Below are 25,101 nucleotides of genomic sequence, written 5' to 3'. Positions count from 1 at the left end.
AAATCATGGGAAGTGCATTTTGGGAGTTGTAGTTCTGTGAGGGAGGAAACTACAGTTCCAGTTATTGTATTTTTGGGGTGTGTGCTTTAAATGTAGAGTGCGCAAGCAGCCTCTGGAAAGGCGCAAGAGGGGGACATTATGAACAGCCAAGAAGAGAGAGGGGGGATTGGGGTTCTTGGCAGCAAATTTAGCATTTGAACAATAGCAATGCAGATTCCTGGAAGCAGGAGGTGAGGGGAAGGAATGCCTGGCATCCCATTGTCTCTCTCTCTGACTTTTTACTAGCTGCCATGACATCACTCGCTCGTTGCTTCAGAGGAGACTCTGCCAGAGATGGGGGTCTCCACACCCTCAGCCCTTGCCAGGCACATTCTCAGCTGGGCCTTCGGGTGGTACCTGCCCATTGTCCTCGCGGCTGCAGGCCTGGCACCGAGGACCACTTGCGCTGCCAGCTTGGCCCTAGATTTAAACATCGTGCTAAACATACAACAGACCAGAGTCCCGCTATGCTGTAATTATCCCAGACTTTCTAAGCGCAAAAAATGGTTGCTCGCTTGCTCCAGTCAAGGGTTTCTTAATGGCGGCTGTACACGTGACAAGAGAGGTCTGTGGGTGGTACGTTTTTCCAGACCGAGATAAAACGAAGAACAGAATAGCTGTGTTTGTTCTTGTCGGGCCTACTGCGCAGGGTGGTTGTGAAGTCAAATGGGGCACAGAAGGCACGCATCACAGATGCCACCTCCTTTGAAGGGCGGAATAAAAATGTCTCACCAGTAATAAATGGTGAGTGAAGACTTGCAAAAGAACAGTAGTTGGCAATGGATTAAACCCTTCATGGTGTTCTTTGCTGTAAGGTTGCAGTTGGGTAAAATGAGCTCCGGTCCACGAAAGCTCGTGCCGCAATCAGTGTCACTCCTTAAAAAGTAATTTCAATGACCTTAAAGTGGAAGAAAAAAGTAATTTCTAGTAATTTCTAAGGGACACGGGTGGCACTGTGGGTTAAACTACAGAGCCTAGGACTTGCCGATCAGAAGGTCAGCGGTTCGAATCCCCGCAACGGGGTGAGCTCCCGTTGCTCGGTCCCTGCTCCTGCCAACCTAGCAGTTTGAAAGCACGTCCAAGTGCAAGTAGATAAATAGGTACCGCTCCGGCGGGAAGGTAAACGGCATTTCCGTGCGCTGCTCTGGTTTGCCAGAAGCGGTTTAGTCATGCTGGCCACATGACCTGGAAGCTGTACGCCGGCTCCCTTGGCCAGTAAAGCGAGATGAGCGCCGCAACCCCAGAGTCGGTCACAACTGGACCTACTGGTCAGGGGTCCCTTTACCTTTATGACCTTTGCTGTTAACAAATGATCGGCCACATCTTCACCTGACATATGCAACAAACTGTGTGACTGTACTGATCGCGGTTCTGTATCAACAAAGAGGGGCAGATGGGAAGGCAGCCCACCTAGGAGAAGGGAAGCTCTGGTGCTAAACCTCTGCTGCCTTCTTCGATTTACTTCAAGAAAAGGCTCAGGAGTAAATTTTACACAAATCCGCAGTGGAGTCCCTAAGATGGTTGCATGGTTCCTGGTATACCTCGTTCCAGCATCTCCTGCAGCCAACCTGGTGCCAAACGTATTCTTCTGATTTCTTTGGACCACATCAGCCAGGCCAAGGTATTAAAGAGTATTAAAATACAGCATTAAAAAAAAAAAATCCTTAGGCTAGAGTTTTGGCGGACCTCCAGAGGACTGCACGACCCTCATGGAATTGTAGACTTGGAAGAGACCCCCAAAGCGCATCTAGCCCAACCCCCGGCAACGCACGTGAATTCCAACCACTCCGATTCTCAACGCAAAACTCTTTTATGAATTGGAGTTGTAAATCGGAGAAGGTCCCGCTGATTGGGCTACGTGTTTCCCGCGGGGCGGGTTTCAAGCTCCAATTGGCTGCTGCGATCAGAATCCCCGCCTCCTACTCCTCCCCCGCCCCTCTTCAACAGAATCCTGCTCGCACCTCTTTTCTCTGTTTCGCTTCGCAACCGCCTCTCCGTGCCTCTGATTGGCCAGCGTTGCCAGAGAGCCCCAAACCTTGTCGCCTCATTGGCCAAATGTTCCCCGCAGGAGGCGGCCTTTCGGGCGCTATTGGTCATTTCTATAGCAACGGGGCGTTCCTCTTTGTAAAGAGGCGGAAGTCGACGAGGCCCCTTCGCACACGGACATTCGCGGCTCCGCCTTGGACCTCGTCCTCCGCGCGATTGGCTGGAAGGGGCTCCCGCGGGGCCGAAGCCTTCCGACCATTGGCCCGAACTCTCGCGAAGGGGGGGAGGCTACGTTTTGATTGGTCCGCGCCCTCAAAGAAGGCGGGGTGTTCCACCCCAGATGATCGGAGGCTCCTTCCTTTCCACGTGGGAGTAGGAGCGATGGCCATGGCGGAGAGTCAGCCTGGGCCGCCTGCCTCTCTGGACCTGGGGGTAAGGAGGGGAAAGGGCGAGGGAGGGGCGGGGATCGAGGCAAGGGTGCCCCTGAGCATGTGCAGAGGGCCTTGCTCTGATCTCTCTGTTCTTGCAGGCACGTTCCTGAATTGACACCAGCTCAGTTGCTTCATGATGCCAGTATGTAACTTCCCCCCATTTTTGTCCAGGCCCCATAAGATTATTGAACTCTGTTGTTTATTGTATGCGCATTTGCTTGTTTGTTTATTAAGTTTGTATACCGGATGTCTCGGGTTGGCTCACAGCATAAAAATGCAAAAATACGCAGTAAGAACAAGAACAGAACAAACCATTTACCGACACACACCCCTCCCACAAAAAACCCCATTTAAAATGTTCTTTCCTTTTTTACAACTATAATAATAATTTATAATAATAATTTATTATTTATACCCCGCCCATCTGGCTGAGTTTCCCCAGCCACTCTGGGCGGCTCCCAATCAATGTTAAAAACAGTACAGCGTTACATATTAAAAGCTTCCCTGAACAGGGCTGCCTTAAGATGTCTTCTGAATGTCAGGTAATTATTTATCTCTTTGGCATCTAATGGGAGGGCGTTCCACAGGGCGGGCGCCACTACCGAGAAGACCCTCTGCCTGGTTCCCTGTAGCCTCACTTCTCGCAATGAGGGAACCGCCAGAAGGCCCTTGGCGCTGGATCTCAGTGTCCGGGCTGAACGATGGGGGTGGAGACGCTCCTTCAGGTATACAGGACCGAGGCCATTTAGGGCTTTAAAGGTCAACACCAACACTTTGAATCGTGCTCGGAAACATACTGGGAGCCAGTGCAGATCTCTCAGAACCGGTGTTATGTGGTCCCGGCAGCCGCTCCCAGTCACCAGTCTAGCTGCCAACAACGCTCTTCTTGTCGGTCTTCATGTCGTAGCTCTTGATTTTACAGTGGTTTTATTTTTCAGTGTTGTACCTTGGTAACTCCTCTTAGAGATTTTTAATATTAAAAGAATGATGCTTTTGATTAAAGAATGCCATGCGGGGTTTAAGCCATTACCAACTGCTGATCCCAACAAATGGGGTCCTGGCTGGCTTCAGGATGGAGGATATTAGGATATCCTGTAGGCTAGAATGAGTCCAGTTTTGTCTTCTTTATTTCTTCTGTCCTGCCTTTTGAAAACCCTTTTCATTTGGGTTCTCATTTGATTTATCTCTCTGTTATCTCTACGGAAGTAGAAATGGTGTTTGTGTAAAAAAAAAAGCATCCAAGTTCCTTATTTTATATAGGTGTGATAATAATCTCTCATACCTAGAAGAACCTGCTTAAAGCTAATTTTGTTGGTTAGTAACTAAATAGCAAAGGTAATTTAAAAAACCAAAAAATTTTGTACCTCTCACTTTAGAAATGAGCAGTGCAACTCTGTGCATGTTTTACTGGGGCTTGTAGAATTTCAGCTTCCCAAAATCAGGGGTGCCCTCGGAATTCAAAATATAGTTTGGTTGAATTGATATAATTAATCTTTGCTCAGTAGGTAAATCGTCTGTAAAATTGATTAGCAATCATTTAAATGATTGTCAAGTGTTTACAGCTATATATTGTTTTTAGACCCATTTCAGAATGTTTTCAGAACCATTTTTTAAGGCATGGAATGCGTTGCGTTAATCTAGGCCATGTTTGCACCACACATTTAAAGCACAATGACGCCGCTTTAAGCAGCCGTTCACGGTTTCCCCTTAAATAACTCTGGGAATTGTAGCTCCAAGAGGGGAATTGGAAGTCCCCTAACCCGTCGCAGCACCCTTAACAAACCACAGTTAGTGATTTAAAAGCATTGTGTGGATGGGGCCATGGCGTGGGTGACGGTGGCCGGATATGCTTTACCAAGGGATTTTGGGATGAGGTTCTAACAGAGAGGACTTTTATATGAGGAAATTGTGCGTTTTGGTATTGGGAGCAGTGAGGCAGGTGAGAGGATGATGGGGGAGAGAAGCCCGACTTTCTGCTCTCCAGAGATTTTGGACCAAAATCTCCATCATTTCTGGCGGCTGACTGTTCCTGGTGGGGTTTTTCTTCCATATCTGGAGCGCTTTCTGGTTCGTTAAAAGCTGTGGCAGTGCGTTCTGGGGTGGTTCACCATATTATGGCCAGTTTGCTTTCCCCGCTTGCTTTGGGAGGGGAGAGGTGCATATTTTGAAAATTTCCCCTCCTTTCTGTTTTCCTCCTTGCGCCAGGAGAGAGTGGAAGCAGATCTGCCGGCAGCCCTCGGCCTCTTGAAATCCCTCCAAGACCAGGTGAGGGACACCTTCCTTTTCCCTTTCCCGGCAGACATCCCATCTCCCATCCCTCTTTAAGCTTCACAATCTTTCTTATTTTGCCTCTTGCTGGGGGACAGGTGGTTGCAGTGACCCATCATGTACAGACTCTGGCGCAGAAGGTTCGGGCAGGAGCCTACCCCACCGAGAAGGTGAGTTGTTCTTGGAGGAGTTTGGGGTGGGGAGCCTAATTCGCACCTGGCCCTGGCTTCTCTGTGACTGCTCCATTTCTTGGTATGGTAATGTGAAACCCCCCAAAAAGGCAGGTGCCTCTGAGCACGTGAAGAGTGCCCTTCCCGTTACTGTGCTCCAGCTTTGGGGCAGGCCTCAATCCCCAGAGCATTCAGCTAAGGCAGTGTTTCCCAACCTTTTTTGGGCGAAGGCACACTTGTTTCATGAAAAAAATCTCGCGGCACACCACCATTAGAAATATAGTAAATAATAAAAAATAAGTCGATTGAAATAAAAACAATAATAAAAAACAAGTTGATTGAAATAAAAAAAACCAATAATAAAACAAGTTGATTGAAATATAACTTAAAAACAAGATTAAAATACAACATTTAAACATCAAAATGCGGTTGAGTTGCAGAATTCTGCAAGCAGAATAAATTCCACAGCCCCGATGCATTGGCACCTCGTGCCATTTGAGTTGCAGAATTTATTCAGCACACAGAAAATGGCCTTTTGGGGGGTGAATGTGGATGAAGCAGGAAGAGAACTTTTTTAAAAAAAGGCATGCATGAAATCTAGCCCCAAACACACACACGCACACTTTCCCCAAAGTGGTTGATGACGCAGGATATTTCCACATGCTTCTAAAATGCACATTAAATAAAATGAGAGAGAGGAGTGCACGCACTCACCTGCCAGCCTCGGAGCTGTGGAATGCAGTGCAGTCTGTGTCCTTCCAGGCGCCAACTCAGACCTGCCGTGCTGTTTCGTTCCCCTGGCGTCGCTGCCTTCATCCAGCCGGATGCCTCTCCTGCCCAAGGGACGTGTCAGCAGCCACCCGGCGTGGGGTAGAGGCGGGACGGCCCCACTTCCTGCTGCCCACAAGGCTTTGGGGTGAGAAACACGGAGGGGCAGGAGAGTGGAGGTTCCCTTAATTGGAAAAAGCAGGGAGGCAGGCTGCTTGATGCCTGCTGAAGGGAATCCCGAAGGCACGATCGCGCACGCGCAGGCTGAGCGGCAATGGGAAGTGGTAGCAGCGGCGGCACACGAAGTCCCCCAGGCAGCGGAGCAGCTCGCCCGTCGAAGCCTGCACGATCACCCGCTGCGGGGAGCCGGGGGCGGCGGCGCGGTTGCCGGGCAGCGGCGGGGGTGGTGGTGGCGGTGGCTGCTTGCCGCCCTCCTGGGCGGAGGCGGGCACGGTGGGCACCGGCACGGCCAAGGGCCCCTGCTTGGTGCCGTCGAGCATGCGCAGGCCCAGTAGCGAGCAGCGATGGGGCTAGCCGGAGAAGAGAGGGCGAGCCCCCTCCGCTCCGGCCCTAAAAAGGACAAGCCACGCCCCCTCCAGCCAGCCGATTGGCTGGCCAGGAGGCATGGCCGGATGGGATTCCCCCTGCTCTCGCGGGGGCTGAGATGGCCAGATGGGATTCCCCTGCTCTCGTGGGGGCTGAGATGGGATTCCCCGCTCACGTGGGGGCGGATGGGATTCCCCGCTCACGTGGGGAAGGGCGTGATGCCCGCAACCCCACCTCCTGGGGCAGGCCCAGTAACGAGCGGATGCGCAGGCCAGGTGGCGAGCGGCGATGGGATGTGGGAGCTCGCTCGCTCGCCGCCCCGCGTGTGCTCGCCGCCGCCGCCCCGCCTCTCACCGCCCGACTCGCCCGCCTCCGCGGAACACAAGGCAAAGTTCCACGGCACACTAGTGTGCCGCGGAACAGCGGTTGGGAAACACTGAGCTAAGGCAGCCCTCCCCCAAGTTTTATAATTCTGAAGTTTGAATGATTTTATGATGCACTGCTTTGATATATACTGTATTTTTCACTCTATAAGACGCACCAGACCATAAGACACACCTAGTTTTTGGAGGAGGAAAACAAGAAAAAAAATATTCTAAATCCCAGAAGCCAGAACAGTGAGAGGGATTGCTGTTCTGGCTTTTGGGATAGCTGCGCAGCCTGCATTTGCTCCATAAGACGCACACACATTTCCCCTAACTTTTTAGGAGGGAAAAGGTGTGTCTTATAGAGCAAAAAATACGGTAAATAACAAGCTGCCTGTTTATATGGACAAACTTTTCTACTTAATTTTGTTTCAAAAACAATCATATACCACTTGGTTATTATTTTTTTCGCAAATACCTCAAAGCCTTTTTCAGAAAGAATAAAAATGAAAATTTCAGTTTAAATAATTGTTAAAGGTGATAAAACATTCAAGAAATAATCAGAATCAATTTTAAATGGAAAGGCAGATTAAAATACGCATCAACATTCTGCATGTCTCGATAGCCTTGCCTAAAAAATGTTTTTAGCAAGTGCGGAAAACAGTACAGGAAAGGCCCCTGCCTGGAATCAATAGGCAGGGAGATCCAAAGGTTAGTACAAACTGAGTATTATGGGACTCGCAACTCCCACCTGTCCCAGCCATCATGGCCTCTCACGAGGGATGATGGGAGTTGTAGTCCAAAACTAGGGGAGGGGCACCTGCGTGGGAGAAGGCTATCGTAAAGAAAATACCATTGAATTCCCAAGGTACTGGCCACTGATCTCTGACTTCAAGTCTTTTTTTAAAAAAAAATATTTATTGAGATTTTACAGAAAAGAAAAACAGTATAATAAAAAATACAGAAAAAACAGACATTTAAACAAGAAGAAAAAAGAAGAAGAAATAATCCATATCTTTAGGCTCATTTGCTTATTTCCTTGACCTCCTCACACCTCCCCTTTTTGTATTCCCGTTTATTAAATCCTTTCAGCAAATCCTTACCCTCTTTCATTTATCTTTACTCTATATTCTTAACCTATTATAACTATAAATTTTCATCCATATAACTATCTATATTTGCATATTCTTATTAGCCTTAATACCAAAACCACTTATTTTCAGTCCAACATCATTTTAACATTCATTAATTTTACAGTATTTCTGCAGATAGTCTTTAAATTTCTTCCAGTCTTCTTCCGCCATTTCTTCTCCCTGATCTCGAATTCTGCCAGTCATTTCTGCCAACTTTCTTTCCAGTTAAAAATCTCCCATAATTTCTCTTGTTGGCGTTTTGGGGGAGAGGGCTCTGCTCCCCCATTTATATATTTAACCAAGTCAAACCAGATTGAATAACGTGTGTCTTTCCTTGATACCTCTGTGTGAATGAACTTTATGCATTAGCTTTTCTGTCATGGCCAGAATCCGTGCCACACCAGATTTCCCATGCGCTTCCAAAACCATCCCTTACTCTTTCTCACTCCCAGGGCCTCAGTTTCTTGGAAGTGAAAGACCAGCTGCTGCTCCTCTATCTCCAAGACCTCTCTCACCTGATCCTGGAAAAAACTTCGGGGAACTCCCTGGCCGACAACCCTGCCTTGCTGCGCTTGGTGGAAACCAGAACGGTAGGCGGGGGGGGGGGGGAAGGAGGCCTGGAATAGGGGAAACCTTTTGCAGTGATGATTCCTTACTGAATTGGTTAGTTGCTTTGTTTTGCCCGGGGCGACCCAGAGCATCTTGAAGCCAACCAGCCAGGCAGATAATAAAAAAGCTCACATAGATAACACAGGAAAAAAGAAATACGTTAGAAACATCCCACCCATTTCTAAAGGTCACAGATCATTAAAGGCCTCCGGGGAGAGGAATGTAACGAAGGTGCCTGGGGAGAGTATTCCACAAATGGGGAGCCACCACAGTAAAGGCCCTTTCTCGTGTTGCCGCCCTCCAAACCTCTCATGGATGAGGCACATGACAAAGGACCTCAGATGTTGATTGCAGGGCCTGGGTTGGTTCCTATGAGTAGAGGTGGTCCTTGAGGCATTGTGGTGCTGTGCCAACGAAGGCCTTATCGGTCAAAACCAGCACTTTGAATTGGGCTTGGAAACTAATTGGTAGCCAGGATTGGCTTTATATCCTCAAACCGTGAGCAATCTGGTTGCAGAATTCTGCACTACTTGGACGTTTCCAGGCAGAGGGCCTTCTTGGTGGTGGCGCCCGCCCTGTGGAACACCCTCCCATCAGATGTCAAGGAAATAAACAACTATCCAACTTGTCGAAGATATCTGAAGGCTGTGAAGGCTGCCCTGTTTAGGGAAGTTTTTAACGTTTGAAGTTTTATTCTGTTTTTAATGTTCTGTTGAAAGCCGCCCGGGGTGGCTAGGGAAATCATAAATTATTATTATTATTTCCGAGAGGGACACAGGTGGCGCTGTGGTCTAAACCACAGAGTTTAGGGCTTACCGATCAGAAGGTTGGCGGTTTGAATCCCCGTGACGGGGTGAGCTCCCACTGCTCGGTCCCTGCTCCTGCCAACCTAGCAGTTTGAAAGCACATCAAAGTGCAAGTAGATAAATAGGTACCGCTCCGGTGGGAAGGTAAACGGCGTTTCCATGCGATGCTCTGGTTCGCCAGAAGCGGCTTAGTCATGCTGGCCACATAACCCAGAAGCTGTACGCCGGCTCCCTCGGCCAATAAAGCGAGATGACCGCCCCAACCCCAGAGTCGTTCGCAACTGGACCTAAAGGTCAGGGGTCCCTTTACCTTTACCTATTATTTCTGAACCATATACAGAGGCAGCCCTATGTATAACACACTGCAGTAATCTAGCCTGGAGGTTACCAGAGCATAGACGGCAGAAGTTAGTCTATCCTTGCCCAAAGGACGGGCACAGCTGGGCCCCCAGCCAAAGCGGATGGAAGGCACTTTGACCACCTGAGCCTCAAGGGACAGCAGTGGACCCAGAAGTACCCATTCCTTCAGAGGGAGCGGAACCCCATCAAGAGCAGGCAATCTCCCATCCTTCCAGTCTAGTTTCCCTCTCGCTAATGGTGCCTCGATCTTACCTGCATGCGGGATACCTGTTGGTCTTTCCACCTGCATGGCCGAGTTGTAGGGTCTGCAGCGCAGTGTTAAGACCCTTGTTCTGCGTGGAACATCTCTGCTTCAGTCACCAGCACCTCCAGATTAAGGGTGACTCTTTGTATACAGTGGTACCCCGCAAGACGAACGCCTCGCGAGACGAAAAACTCGCAAAACGAAAGGTTTTTTCGTTTTCGAGTTGCCTCGCAAGACGAATTTCCCTATGGGCTTGCTTCGCAAAACGAAGCTTGCCACGCAAGCTCCGGGGACAGCGCTTCTTCCCCGCTGTCCCCGGACTTCTTTTGAAGCAAGGGGCAGCGGGGAGAAGCGACCTTCTCCCCACAGCCCCAGGTCCGGGGACAGCGGGAAGCGCAGCGCGTCTTCCCCGCTGTCCCCGGACCTCTTTTGAAGCAAGGGGCTGCAGGGAGATCGCTTCTCCCCGCCGCCCCTTGCTTCAAAAGAGGTCCGGGGACAGTGGGAAGCGCAGCGCTTCTTCCCCGCTGTCCCCGGACCCCTTTTGAAGCAAGGGGCAGCGGGGAGAAGCGACCTTCTCCCCACAGCCCCAGGTCCGGGGACAGCAGGAAGCGCTTCCCGCTGTCCCCGGACCTCTTTTGAAGCAAGGGGCAGCAGGGAGAAGCTATCTTCTCCCCGCAGCCCCTTGCTTCAAAAGAGGGGACAGAGGGGCACTTCCCCTCTGTCCCCGGACGGTCTCCATAGGAACGCATTGATTGATTTTCAATGCATTCCTATGGGAAACCGTGCTTCGCAAGACGAAAAACTCGCAAGAAGAAAAAACTTGCGGAACAAATTAATTTCGGCTTGCGAGGCACCACTGTATTTGATACTCGCTGTTCCCGCTGCCGAGCTGGACGAATTGTGGGTCTGTCTCTGATCAGGCTGCAGGCTGACCCCTCCCTGTCCTTGACATCTTGGCAGGTCTTGGAGAAGATGCGTCCCATTGACCAGAAGTTGAAGTACCAGGTGGACAAACTTGTGAAAGCGGCCGTCACAGGGGCCCTGGGTGAGAACATGCGGACATTTGCAGCTTCAGAGTGGGGAGGAGGGAGGCAATCCTAGGGCTCTTCCGAGAGTGCAGCCTAATTTGCAATCCCGGGACACTTTTCTTTCCAGGCGAAAACGACCCACTGCGGTTCAAGCCGAATCCTGGCAACCTGATGAGCAAGGTATGACAAACGGGTGCTGGGGGCAGCTTTGGTTCAGGAGCAAGGCCTTCTGGGTTTGCCAGAAGTAGCGGTGGGCTGGCATTGGTCTGGAGTGGCATGTCCTTGCTCATTTGAGAGACACAAAATAGAAGGGCCTGTTGTTTGGCGGGGCCTTATCGGTGGTGGCACCAGTTCTCTGGAGTTTCCTTTTCGGGGAGCATGAGAGCTCATATATTCTGATGTCAACCAAATGCAATACTTTTACCAGAAGCCTTTGTCTACCGTGGGACTTTACATCTGAGTAAGGTTCTGTAATTCAGCAGGTTTTTTTGTTCTTAGTTTAGAATTAAGATTTTTTTAAAAAAATGCAATTCTTCTTACATCATTACTGCTTTTGATGTGTGCGTTTCTGCATCACTTTTAAATGAGCCCTTAGGAAAATGTGGCAAACTTCAAGATTTCCAAGTGGTTAAGGTGTGCCTCGTCTCAATTCATAGAATCATAGCTGTAGAGTTGAAAGAGACCACGAAGTTCATGTAGAGCAACCTTCTGCAATGTAGGAATCTTTTGCCTATTGTGGGACTTGAACCCACCACCCTGCGATTAAGAGTCCCGTGCTCTACCGACTGAGCTTCACTTTTAAGAAACTACTTAATAATAATAATAATAATAATAATAATAATAATAATTTATTATTTATACCCCGCCCATCTGGCTGGGCTTCCCCAGCCACTCTGGGCGGCTTCCAAAATAATATTAAAATACTATAAGACATCAAACATTAAAAGCTTCCCGAAACAGGGCTGCCTTCAGATGTCTTCTAAAAGCCTGGTAGTTGTTGTTCTCTTTGACATCTGGTGGGAGGGCATTCCACAGGGCAGGCGCCACTACCAAGAAGGCCCTCTGCCTGGTTCCCTGTAACTTGGCTTCTCGCAGTGAGGGAACCGCCAGAAGGCCCTCGGAGCTGGACCTCAGTGTCTGGGTAGAACGATGGGAGTGGAGACGCTCCTTCAGATATACTTAAAAGCTTCATTTGTTTGTTTCTTTGGTCTTTCCTGTTCCTACATTAATTCTTGTATTTGTTGGCACTCTTCCCCTTTCTTACTCTCCGGCCCGTGAAGAAGTTTCCCACTTCCTTCAAGCTCCATTTTGTGGGGGTTTGATGTATTTTACGATTAGCCCTCCCCACCTTGAGTTCTGTCTGTTGTTGAACAGCAGCCTCCCATCACCCCTGGCCATTGGCCATGCTGGCTTAGAATGAAGAGGCTTGTATCATTTTCAGATTGTGAAACACTGGGCATTGAATGATTGTATTCTGCCCTCCTTGTTACATCTGTACAGTGCCTCCCCACCAGATGCTAGATATGCACCATATAAATAAAGATTTTATAACGCCTCGGGGGAGCAGGCCAAGGCTTGTGTGTTCAAGAATCCCAGCAACCAAACTTTTATTTTTAAAAGGGAAGAATCATGGCAAACAAATATTGATATGGCTGGTTGGGGCCTTGCCTGTTCTTGAACCAATTGAGGTCCTGTCAGAAGGCATTTACAGTGTTACCTTGGGTTAAGTACTTAATTCGTTCCAGAGGTACGTACTTAACCTGAAACTGTTCTTAACCTGAAGCACCACTTTAGCTAATGGGGCCTCCTGCTGCCGCCGCGCCGCCAGAGCACGATTTCTGTTCTCATCCTGAAGCAAAGTTCTTAACCTGAAGCACTGTTTCTGGGTTAGCGGAGTCTGTAACCTGAAGCGTATGTAACCTGAGGTACCGCTGTAATAACTAAAAAAAAATGCTTGATCCTTGTGATTTGCCTCTCTTAATTGCAGCTCGACGACTCGGAGGAGAGCGAAGATGAAGAAGCCGCTGGTGGCGCAAAGAATTCTGGGAAGGGGGCGTCCAAAGGAGGGAGCAGGAAATACGTCCCGCCCCGCCTGGTTCCTGTACATTATGGTATGCAATTTGGGTGGCGGTGGAGGAAGGTTGGTCTGGCATCGCTAACCAGAGCTGGGACGCGGTGCTGGCAAATTTGCCCTTGCCCCACCCCAGAAGTGGCTGCAATTGAGCGGCTGGTAGTTGGCTGCATCAGGCCCATAGCTGTCAAGCGTCCCTTATTTGGTGGAACAGTCCCTTATCCCAGCGCCATGTCCTGAAGCTGTCCCTTATTGATGATGTCCCTTAAATAAGCTACTGAAGGTAATGGGGCCCTTTCTATGTCCAGCTGTCCTTTGTCAACAACAAATTGTTGCTGTTTTTTTGTGTTGAATATATGCTATATGGTAATTTATGGACCTAATAGGTATCTAAAGCCATTTGCGCGCAACAAAATACGTATTTTATCAAAGTAATTGTTGATCCCTTATTTTGGCTGCTGATCCCTTATTTTCGAGGCTGCTGGTCCCTTATTTTCAAATCTGTAAGTTGACAGCTATGGTCAGGCCGTGACAGACTGTTGCATCTCTTTGCCTCAGATGAAACAGAAGCTGAGAGGGAGAAGAAGCTTCTGGAGCAGGCCAAAAAGCGAGCGCTCAGCAGCTCCATCATCCGGGAGCTGAAGGAGCAGTACTCGGATGCCCCGGAAGAGGTCCGCGAAGGGCGCTACGCTCACGCCAGCCGGCAGAGCCGAGAGGATGAGCACCGGTTAGTTTGGAGGGGTGGGGAGCCCTGGGGAAGAGAGGGGCAGAAGTCCAGTGTGTCTTGGCAAGTGGAAGGGCTGTGAGAAGCCAGGAAGAGCTGGATGAAGCCCCCAATGAAGCTGGATTAAGTCTCGTCTAGCAGCCTGTTCTCACTGTGGTCCAGCAAATGGGAAACCCCGCGAACGTGCTGTCCTCACTTGTGAATCCCAAGAACTATTATTTTGAGGCACAGGTGTGGTGGGAAATACAGTGTTACCGTGGTTGTCACGCGCTTTGGTACTCAAACAACTTGGAACCCAAACACTGCAAACCCGGAAGTGTTCCGGTTTGTGAACTTTTTTCGGAAGCTGAACGTGCTCCGTTTTGAGTGCCACACTTCCGTTTGGAGTGTTACGCTGAGGTCTGCCTGTTTTTGCTATTTATTTTGCGTTTTTGCTTCTGCGGCTCTTTTTTGTTTAGTTTTTGTGACTGTGTGGACTGACGGATTGATGGTGTGACTGCAGTACATTGTTTATTGCTTTCATTTTATGGTTCAATGGTCTCGTTGGATGGTAACATCCATGTTAAATTGCTGTTTTAGGGGTTGCTTTTAAAAGTCCAGAACGGATCAATCTATTCTGAGTTGCTTTCTATGGGGAAGTGTGCCTTGGTTTTGGAACGCTTTGGTTTTGTAATGGACTTCTGGAACGGATTAACCAAGGTACCACTGTAGCCGGTTTGGACTCCGCTACATCTTGTGGTGAATTCCATAGTTTAGCCATCACCCATGGATTCTGGTATGAAAAGAGAGCGAAGAGAATCTTCCCTCCACACAATGCCTAATTTTCTGCGCTTCTTCTGGTCTGAGGGTTTTGGGTTTTCTCAGAGCGGAGCGTGGGTGTTGCAAGGGATTCTGGGGGCTGTTTTCAGGCAGAGGGTGGAGCATGCTGGGAGATCAAGCTTCCGGGCTCCACGCCAGAGCTGCAAAAGCCACAGGCCCTGTGGGAAGGTTGGAGAGACTGCCTTTCAAAGGGTAGTCCAGCCCCTGTTGAGTGCAGGGATTCTGGAGTTTGAGCCTCGGTAGCTGCTGGCCGCTTTAAGAAAAACCCCCACATTTTGAAGCAGTTTTCAGAAGACGTCTGAACGTAGGCAGGGTTGATTCCTGCCAAACCCCCTAGTGGCAGGGAGTTCCACAGGGCACTAAAAGCGCAATCCCTAGTGAAGGCCGACTGGATCTCAGAGGGGTGCTGGGAACTGCCAGAAGTGCCCCCTCAGAGGGTCTCTGGATATCTCTTATCAGGGGAGAGGCTTGTGGTTCCCACGGCAACTGGTCCCGCCTCTGAGCTGCTCTTCCTGCGAGGAAGATGATCTCCATGTTCAAATGAGCGGCAGGATGTGTGTGTCCAAGAGAGATCTTTCTATTGGTCCACAGCGGCTGGTGGAGCAGCCACATTCAGAGGCAGCGTACCTGCTAAAGCCGGTCGCCTTGAGTTTTGGTAACACTTATCCCTGCCTTCCCCGTGGCTTCATTCTGCAGGACGAACTACGAGGAGAGCATGATGGTCCGTCTCAACGTGTCCCGGAAGGAGAAGGCGCGCCGTCGACGAGTGGGGGACCTGGGCTCACAGCTCAGCTCCCTCACCCACTTCGGGGACATCACCGCATTGACCGGGGCAGCAGCCCCATTGGGAGAGGTGAGCCGTGGGTGGGTGGGTGGGCGGCTCTTGCCTGAATCACACAAAGTAGAAATTTGGAAGGTATTCATGCAAGTCCCGCTTTCTGAACTCAGTGCGTTCGCTGGAAATTGTTCGTGATGCAAGTGTTTGCATAGTGGATTGACGGTTTCCATTGATTCCCACGGGGAAATTTCTAGTGCGTTTCTGACTGTGGGAACTCTGGGAATTATAGCTCAGAGAGGCGAATAGGGGCCTCCTAACAGTGTTCTCGAAGCTACCAGCATGAGTTTGACCAAACTGCGGGAGGCAGTGGAAGACAGGAGTGCCTGGCGTGCTCTGGTCCATGGGGTCACGAAGAGTAGGACACGACTAAACAGCAACAACAACTTAATAATAATAATAATAATTAGTAATAATATTTAAACCCCAGCCACTCTAGGCGGCTTCCAGCAAAATATAAAAAATGCAATGAAACATCAAACATTAAAAACTTCCCTAAACAGGGCTGCCTTCAGATGTCTTCTAAAAGTCAGATAGTTGCTTATTTCCTTGACATCTGATGGGAGGGCGTTCCATAAGGCGGGCGCCACCACCAAGAAGGCCCTCTGCCTGGTTCCCTGTAACTTGGGGATGATGGGGGTGGAGACGCTCGGGGCCAAGGCCGTTTAGGGCTTTAAAGCACCAACACTTTGAATTGTGCTCGGAAACATACTGGGAGCCAATGTAGGTCTTTCAGGACCAGTGTTATGAGGTCTCGGCGGCCGCTCCCAGTCACCAGTCTAGCAGCCGCATTCTGGATTAGTTGTAAATAACAAAGCAGTATCGTGCTGCTTTGCCTGCGTCCCGGAAATGGAACCAGTGTCCTTTCCCGCTTGGTTGCTGGAGAGGTGGCGCCATAAAATGTTCCCGCCATTCACTTTTCGAATGACACTTGGCTAGGCCTGCTTTGTGTAGGTGAACCCCAAACCTAAGGGTCGCTTGACGGTCTGCTTAAGCAGCTAACAGTCAATTCAAAAATCTCTGGCTGCGCGTCAAAAGATGCGATTTAAAATGCCGTTTGATGACAGCCTGCAGTTCCGTGTAAGGTTTTCATGGTTTCTTTCCTCGCATTCCCGCCTTTCAGGATTCGGGCCCCCAGAGGAAGAAGAAGAAAAAGGTCAGCATGAAACGAGGAAAGCAGAAAAGAGGCAAGTGCCATTGAAAGATTCTGGTTTTCTTGGCGAGGCGAAGCTCACCCTCGTCCGCACAGAGGCCCTGTCGAACCCGACACTTAAAGCTCTATGACACCACTCTTGGGCAGCCAGGAATTTCCTTGAAGGACTCCTGGGAAATGTTGTTTGTCAAGCGTGCTGAGAATCATTCCTTTCCCAGAACTACAATTCCCAGTGTGCTTTAACATTCAGTCCCTCTTTCCAGGGAACTCTGGGAATTGTAGTTCTTTGAGGCAGGGGGAAGTAGGGGTTTCCCAGCAACCCTCAGCGCCCTTAAACTACAGTTCCCAGGAGTCTCTGGGGGAAGCCGTAAGTGTTTATAAAGTTCTGGGGGTACTGCTTTAAACGCATGCTGCTTGATGTGGCCAGTGAAAAGCAGGTTGGCAAAATTTGTACCTGGAGGGTAAGGGAAGAAAAGCTTTGCCGGAAGCTGTTCTGTAACACCTGAGTCTTCCCCCCTGACCCCATGTCCCCCTTCTTGATGCCAGTTCCTCACAGAGGTCTAGCTGCATAAGATAACCCGTGTACACGTGCTAAATCCTGTCCTCTCCTCTACACTAACTCACTCTTTTTTTCTCTCTCTCTTTCTCTTTCTCGTTCTACCCCACCCCAGGTTTCCGCAAGAGGCGATAACCCCCTCACACAGTACTTGGGACCGATCTCTGCAACCCCCAATATCTCAGGATTTTTCACATCCATTAGATTTGGTAACAATAAAGCTCAAGCGCTCATTTCTCTTTTCCCTGTCAAAAAAAAAACCAAAAGATTTGTCGTGTTTTTCTTTCCATCTTGTGAAGGGAGGGTGGGAAAGACCTGCCTGCAGGAGATCTTCATGGGGCGGAAGCATCAGAAAGAAAGCTGGGAGCAGGCTGGTTTGTCTCGCACAAAACAGAAGAAGCAGCAGGGAGGCAGTATGGTGCATTGGTTAGCGTGTCACACTACTAGGGTCTTGGGAGAGCCACGGTTCAGCCATGAAGCTTTGCTGGGTGGGCCTTGGGGCCAGTCACTGCCTCTCAGCGGAGCCCCACCTCACAGGGCTGTTGGGATTAAATGAGGGGGAGAAGAAAGATGTATACAGTGGTGCCTCGCAAGACGGAAAACTTGCTAGACGAAAGAGTTTTCCGTTTTGGAGGTGCTTCGCAAAATGAATTTCCTATGGGCTTGCTTCGCAAGACGACAATGTTTTGTGAGTTCCTGCTGGTTTTTTTTCCTTCCCCCCTTTTTCTAAGCCGCTAAGCCGCTTATCAGCTGATCCGATCAGCAGATAAGCCGCTAATAGCGCTAATCCGCTAATCCGTCAATGGGCTTGCTTCGCAAGACGAAAAAACCACTAGACGAAGAGAATCACAGAACGGATTCTTTTCGTCTTGCGAGGCACCACTGTACTCCTTGGAGAAAAATAGGTGGGGTATAGTAAAGGTAAAGGGACCCCTGACCCTTAGGTCCAGTCACGGACGACTCTGGGATTGTGGCGCTCATCTCGCTTTATTGGCCGAGGGAGCCGGCGTATAGCTTCCGGGTCATGTGGCCAGCATGACTAAGCCGCTTCTGGCGAACCAGAGCAGCGCACGGAAACGCCGTTTACCTTCCCGCCGGAGCGGTACCTATTTATCTACTTGCACTTTGACGTGCTTTCGAACTGCTAGGTGGGCAGGAGCAGGGACCGAGCAACGGGAGCTCACCCCATCACGGGGATTCGAACCGCTGGCCTTCTGATCTGCAAGTCCTAGGCTCTGTGGTTTAACCCACAGCACCACCTGCGTGCCTAGGTGGGGTATAGATGCAATAAATAAGAATAGTGTTTTCATTTCTCCTCATATTCTAGAAACTTGGTCTGTTTTTTCCCTTTGAAAATGAAGACTGGGAACCTGGGGGGGGGTTCTCCCCAACCCCCAGATACCCATGGGGGACACCATTGATTTGGAATGGAAATCAACACAGTTAAATAATATATTTTTCAGTCGGGTCCGTAACCACTCGATCCCTCCTAACACCTGCTCCCCATGTTGATCCCCATGCCCCCCCCCAACAAAATGTGTGCCTTGCTCCCCTCCCTCTCTGCTCGCTGTCAAAAGAGGCGTGTAAATTCGCAACTCCTTTCTTTTTTTATCTCTTTTTCTTTTTTCCCTCCCCTTGAGCAAGGAAACCCCTTTTTAATTCGGGAATCCCCACGTCTCTTTCTCTCTCTCTCTCTCCCCCCGCCACCCTGCTTGTCTAGTTTAGAGCTACTGGCAGAATCAATGCCATCGACCTGGTTTTGGGGGGCCGGAGCGGGAAGGGGAATCCTCCGCTGCTTTAAACCCTGATCGGGCTAAGTGGAATCCGATAAACACAGGGAGGAAATCAATCGCCTGACACACTCGAGGAATTGGGGGGGGGGGCGCTGCTGGAGACAGAAGAAGGGAGGGCTGGCTTTCCGGCGAGCTTAGAGAGGGATTTCCACAGGATTGAGGAGCCAGGGCTGTTTGCAAGGGGTTGGGGGGGTTGAATTGCAAGGGCATCTTAATTGTTCTGCCTCCCCTACATGCATAATTTCCCTCCTCAGCTCAGAGGCCATTTTCTCCTGCGCCCCCCCAAAAAACCCCCCACAATATCTCGAATCCTACCCCACCCCCAGGCATGGGTTTCCTGAGTCAGCATCGGCCGCCACGACCTTTACCAGAGTGCAAAGGAGAAATAGATTAATTCATTAGCACGGTTTTTATCGGGAGGGGATTATGATGGGGGTAAGGGGCGAGGAGAGGCGTGAGTGTGTGGGGGGGGGAGTGGGGTTTTAAGAGCAAGAGAGTGGGGGGGCTCGTAGGCGTGACTACGACTGGATAAAGGGGGGCCTTTTGTGGTTTGAATATCGGCGATGGGGGTCGGGTGCGAAGGGGAAAATGAGCAGGTTTTTGGGGCGGAACTGAAACTTAAGAATGAAATATTGGGATAAAGCAGGGAGAGGTTTTTTTTGGGGGGGGTCAGGCTGTAGTCACAAGGGGGACATTGGTAGATCTCAAGGGGAAAGGCGGCCGTAAAAGTGTTGGAATAGGAACTGGGGAGATCAAGGTTCGAATCCCCACTCGCCCCATGAAGCTCCTTGGCCAGTTGCTAACTCCCCTCACAAGGTGGTCATTGGCATTAAATGGGCACCTTGAGCCCCTCAGAGGAATAAGGTGGGGCTGTGAATGCAATAAGATAAAATACTAAATATGTGGGGAGGCCCTGCTCTGTAGCCTGGTCCACCCGAGGCCTTTTTATACTCAAGAGAGCAAGAGCCACCTTTGAATAAACTGCTTTTTTCCCTGGGAGATCGCTCCCTGCCCTCAACCCACTGCCACCATTTCTGTAATCCCAGTGCACTTACTGGTTTTTCCTCCAGGTGGTGCTGCAGGGACCTCTCTCCCCCCCCCCCCAGTATCCCAACTCCTTTCCTCTTTGCCCCCCCCCAACCCGCCTCATTTTCATTCCATCCACGCATCCTCCGGCTCCCGTCCTCAAATTAATTTGGTGCCATGTATTGCTGCAGTTTCTTTCTCGCTGCATCCCCCTCCCCAGCCTCATTGCTCTCTGTCTTTCTGCCTTCTTCCTGCTGTCCGTCCGTTGTTATTTTTCCCCCTCCCCTCCCCGGTTTTCCCTCTTTGCTCCCTCTCTTTTTCTTCATAAATTCTCTTGCCTTGCAGTTTGTTTTTTTTCCTGGCCCCTTCCCTTCTCCCCCACCCTGCCCCTCGCAAGCCCAATCCCGCGTCTGTACGTTAAATTCCCCAAGTGCAAAAGCATTGGGAAAGCGGGGGGGGGGGGGGCATGCAATGAAAAGCCCGCATGACAAAGTCATTTTATAATTTATCCACAGGGCCAGTGTGAGGCCATGCGTGATATCATTAAACACATAAGGGTTTTCCATTTGAAATAAAATACATCTGGGTCGCTGGCTTCCCCCCCACCCACAATATCCAGGTTTTCGCCCCTCCACCCTCTGATTGTTCCTTACTGCTTTTTGACATCTGTGGAATTGCTCTTCGTTTCTGAAGGGGTGCTGCCTTTGTATTTAAGGCTGCAATCCCGTATTAATAATAATAAATTTCAGGAGACATTCTAGGAAGCAACTCTTGCAATGCAAGGTCTATAAAGCAATTGCACTTGCTAAAAACACTTTTTGCGTTTTACCCGCCCTGGCAGTCCTATTCAGCGGGCTTTACTTCCGAGTTGACGTGCGTCGAGTCGTGCTGTAAAGGCGTTTTTATTCCGCCCTTCCTCCCCATGGGGCTCGCGGCACGTCAAGCGCCGTTTCCCCCCATCCGCAAACCCCCGTTATCCTCACAACAGCCCTGCGGTGTAGGCTAGGCTGAGGAGATTGTGACTAGGCCGGGCTGAGCGTGACCGAGGCGAGATTTGAACTTGGCGTTTCTTTGTCTGGTCCATGCATGGGGGAATCTCAGGATCGCGGACTCTTTGACTCAGAGCAGGGGCCAGCAAACCTTTTTTCAGCAGGGGGCCGGTCCACTGTCCCTCAGACCTTGTGGGGGGCCGGAATATATATTTTTGGGTGGGAAATGAACGAATTCCTATGCCCCACAAATAACCCAGAGATGCGTTTTAAATAAAAGGACACATTCCAATCATGTAAAAACATGCTCATTCCCGTACCGTTTGCGGGCCGGATTTAGAAGGCGATTGGGCCGGATCCGGCCCCTAGTTTGCCTACCCATGACTCGGAGAATAAGACTACAGCCTCCTCCTTTGGAGGCTGCGTGTCTCTTGCCTGCTGGTTTTTGGGAATCGCAAGTCTGGGAGATGGGGGTTCAACAGCAAGTTTCTCCCCCAGACCAGCACCCTAAACTCCACACTGCTATTCACCCACCAAAAACACCTTCCTTGGGACAACGGCTTCAGCCATCCCTTTAATGCCATAGTTTGCACACTACAAAAAAGAGAATCTTCGAGCTGGAAGGGCCCCAGGGTCATCTAGTCCAACCCCCGGCAATTCGGGGATCTTGGCTAAAGCAACCCTGGCCGATGGCCACCCAACCTCTGCTTAAAAACCTCCAATGAGGGAAAGTCCACCGACTCTTGTGAGGGTCTGTTCCCACGAGGAACAGTCGATATTTGGAGTGGCAAAACTTGAGGGTCTGAGTTTGTGAGAGAGAGAGACTTTCTGCTGCTTCCCCTCAGCCCCTCGCTGAGACCAGCTGCTATTTTGGTTATCTTAGGAAGCCCCATGCGATATTCTGCAATGGTGGAAAACAAGATGGAGTCCAGGAGCAGCGAGGGGCCTGGGGAAGCGACTGCGTCCCTAAAATTCAGAGGGGGAAAACAGATTTGCAGGTGTCCTCTTTGCAGAAAGACAACCCTCTTGTGTTTACTTCTCTTCCCCCTGTTTAACTCAGTAAAGAATTATTGGTTTGTTTTCTCTCCTCGCTCGGTCTGCTTTGTTCCTGTCGCTCGGCTGCCATGACATGCCCGCAGTGGTAAGTTAATAGCACCGTAAGCCTGCCCCAAAGGCCATGGCTCTTAGCTCAGCAGCCACATTTAACTTGTCTCTGGGCAATTGGCCATGATGAGCCCTTCCGGCCTGTCCGCAGCCGTGTTGGGGGGAGATCAGATATATCACTCGGTGTGCTTGCACTGGGTCGTCGTCCAAGCTTGAACTTAAAAACGCAAAATTCTGAATGATGGGGAAGATACGGAAATTAGGTAAATTGGCCAGACGTTTTATTTTGCAGTTTGATTCTGCAATGGTTGCTATTCTATAGGACAGAAATGGGGGGTTATTTGGTGGGTGGGGCCACAGGTGAAAGGGGTGGAGTGATGTTGAGTCAGAATTTCCTTTCTTGTAACTTGAAGGCGTTGGTTCAGTTCCTACCATCCAGAGCAGGAGAAAACAAGCTCGTTCCGTCCTCCATGTGATAGCCCCCGAGTTATCGGAAGATGGCTATCATATCTCCTCTCAGTCTTCTTTTTACCAGGCTAAACCTACGCCATTCCCTCGACCATTCCTCATCAGGCTCGGTTTCCAGGCCTTTGATCATCTTGGTCGCCCTCCTCTGCACATTATTCCAGCTTGTCAATATCCTCCTTAAATTGTGCCGCCCAGAACTGGACACAGTACTCCCAGTCTGAACCAGACAGAATAAAATAAAATGGTGCTATGACTTCCTTTCTATACTTCTGTTGATGCAGCCTAGAATAGCATTTGCTGTTTTGCCGCAGCATCACACTCTTGGCTCGTGTGAAGTTTGTGGTTCACTAAGACTCCTAGATCCTTTGCACATGCACTATTGGCCAGCCAGGTGTCCCCCATCTTATATTTATGCAGCAGATTCTCCCTGCCCAAGTGCAGAACCTTACATGTGTCCCTATTGAAATTCATTTCTGTTAGCTTGGGCCCAGTTCTCCAATCTGTTACGGTCATCTTGAATCCCGATTCTATCTTCTGTGGCATTAGCTACCCCTCCCCAGTTTGGTGCCTCTGCAAATTTGATGTGAGCATCCCCTCAATTCCTTTATCCAAGTCGCTTATAAAGACGTTGAATAACAACGGGCAACGTAGAGAACATGCCTGGAGGCTTTTATATTTCGTTTTCTAGTTTGTTTCTATATTATATTACATTTCCGAGCACAATGCAAAGTGTTGGTGTCGATCTTTAAAGCACTAAACGGCCTCGGTCCAGTATATTGTACCTGAAGGAGCATCTCCACCCTCATCGTTCAGCCCGGACCCTGAGGTCCAGTGCCGAGGGCCTTCTGGCAGTTCCCTCACTGCAAGAAATGAGGTTACAGGGAACCAGGCTTTCTCGATGGTGGCGCCTGCCCTGTGGAACACCCTCCCGTCAGATGTCAAGGAAATAAGCAACTATCCTACTTTTAAAAGACATCTGAAGGCAGCCCTGTTTAGGGAGGTTTTTAATGTTTTATGCTGTATCATGTTTTTAATATTCAATTGGGAGCCACCCAGAGTGGCTGGGGGAACCCAGCCAGATGGGCAGGGTATTATTATTATTATTATTATTATTATTATTATTATGGTGCTGTGAGTTAAACCACAGAGCCTAGGACTTGCCGATCAGAAGGTCGGCAATTCGAATCCCCGCGACGGGGTGAGCTCCCGTTGCTCAGTCCCTGCTCCTGCCAACCTAGCAGTTCGAAAGCACGTCAAAGTGCAAGTAGATAAATAGGTACCACTCTGGCGGGAAGGTAAACGGCGTTTTTGTGCGCTGCTCTGGTTCGCCAGAAGCGGCTTAGTCATGCTGGCCACATGACCCGGAAGCTGTACGCCGGCTCCCTCGGCCAATAAAGCGAGATGAGCGCCGCAACCCCAGAGTCGGTCACGACTGGACCTAATAGTCAGGGGTCCCTTTACCTTTACCTATAATCATGGGTTGCCAACGTGGCACCCTTGAAATCTTAGCCTGGTGCCAATGAAACCTCTGAGCCAAGCCCCTCACTGTCTCCTTGGGCATGAATTTCTGGCAATGGTTACTTTCTCCCCGCCTTGACCTGAAAGGAATTTGGAAAAGTGACACTCTTTCTCCACTTCCTATTACATCTCTCTCTGCTTTTTGAGGCTCTGGCTAACTCTTACCCAGATCCCTTGAGAAAGCGAAGTGCGTAATACAGTACAATCCGGAGAAGAAAAGAGACCCAGCGGGGTCAGTGCGCGCAGCCCTTGCTCAAAAATCCCAGATGTGTCTACGGTGCGACCCCTGCTTTTTATATGAAAGCACGTATCGTCGCAATACTTAAAGTAGCATCAGTGTGAAAAATAAAACAAGTCGGGCATCCATCTCTGCTGCGAGAGATTTATTACAATGCGACTCGGGGATAAATAGGGGAAGTCGGAATGGTGGAAGAAGAACAATTTTTCATACCGTGAGACTCTCCATATTGTGCCATCTTGCCTTGTTTAAGTAATAAAAATGGTGCTTTTTGTGCTGCTAGGATGCATAAATAGACTCCCCCCTTTTTTTGGCCTAACGTTGGTAATGGATCTAATGCCTCGGGTTGCTTGTGGCTCCTGGTGATTTTGTGGGATTTGGTGTTTAAGGAGGGGTAAACAGGACACAGGTGGCGCTGTGGGTTAAACCACAGAGCCTAGGGCTTGCCGATCAGAAGGCCGGTGGTTTGAATCCCTGTAACGGGGTGAGCTCCCGTTGCTCGGTCCCAGCTCCTGCCAACCTAGCAGTTCGAAAGCACGTCCAAGTGCAAGTAGATAAATAGGTACCGCTCCGGCGGAAAGGTAAACGGCGTTTCCGTGCGCTGCTCTGGTTCGCCAGAAGTGGCTTAGTCATGCTGGTCACATGACCCGGAAGCTGGATGCCGGCTCTCTCGGCCAATAAAGCGAGATGAGTGCCGCAACTCCAGAGTCAGCCACGACTGGACCTAATGGTCAGGGGTCCCTTTACCTTTACCTTTAAACTGAACCCATGTTCTGTAATGGTCCAGGATAGTTCATCCTGGCTGAATTTCCTTAGCTCTGGACCACACAGAAATGTTAAGTAGTATCCATGGAAAGGGCTGCTTAGGATAGAGGCGCCCTGTAAAATGTAATCTTAAGATGAACGCTATGATTCCTCCATCGCATGGGGGTGGGCTGGATGACCCCTGGAACCCTTTCCAACTGTACAATTCTATAATGCCACCGACTAGAGGAACTCCTACTTGGGTGTGGGGCTTTCTCGAATGGCAGAATCCCTGCTGCGTGAGAAGCAG

At 49.8% G+C, this 25,101-nt stretch overlaps 2 protein-coding genes across 3 annotated transcripts in view; both read left to right on the top strand.

The window, feature by feature from the left end:
- Nucleotides 1–2,315: 2,315 nt before the first annotated feature.
- Nucleotides 2,316–17,177, top strand: NGDN (neuroguidin). Its single transcript, XM_082197831.1, has 11 exons — nt 2,316–2,457; nt 4,662–4,721; nt 4,823–4,894; nt 8,159–8,296; nt 10,686–10,770; nt 10,881–10,933; nt 12,741–12,864; nt 13,383–13,551; nt 15,064–15,220; nt 16,326–16,389; nt 17,027–17,177. The coding sequence occupies exons 1-11, from the start codon at nt 2,407–2,409 to the stop codon at nt 17,044–17,046; spliced, it is 993 nt and encodes a 330-aa protein (XP_082053957.1). The 5' UTR covers nt 2,316–2,406; the 3' UTR covers nt 17,047–17,177.
- Nucleotides 17,178–21,659: 4,482 nt separating this feature from the next.
- Nucleotides 21,660–25,101, top strand: part of THTPA (thiamine triphosphatase) — a 61,620-nt gene continuing 58,178 nt past the window's right edge. For both annotated transcript variants that reach the window (XM_082197845.1, XM_082197844.1), the window contains exon 1: nt 21,660–21,860. The gene's annotated coding sequence lies outside the window, so the exon portion shown is untranslated. The remainder of the gene's footprint in view (nt 21,861–25,101) is intronic.

Source organism: Podarcis vaucheri, assembly GCF_965113315.1.
Source record: "Podarcis vaucheri genome assembly, chromosome: 13".
Taxonomy (NCBI): Eukaryota; Metazoa; Chordata; class Lepidosauria; order Squamata; family Lacertidae; genus Podarcis; species Podarcis vaucheri.
This window is presented reverse-complemented; position numbering and strand designations above follow the sequence as displayed.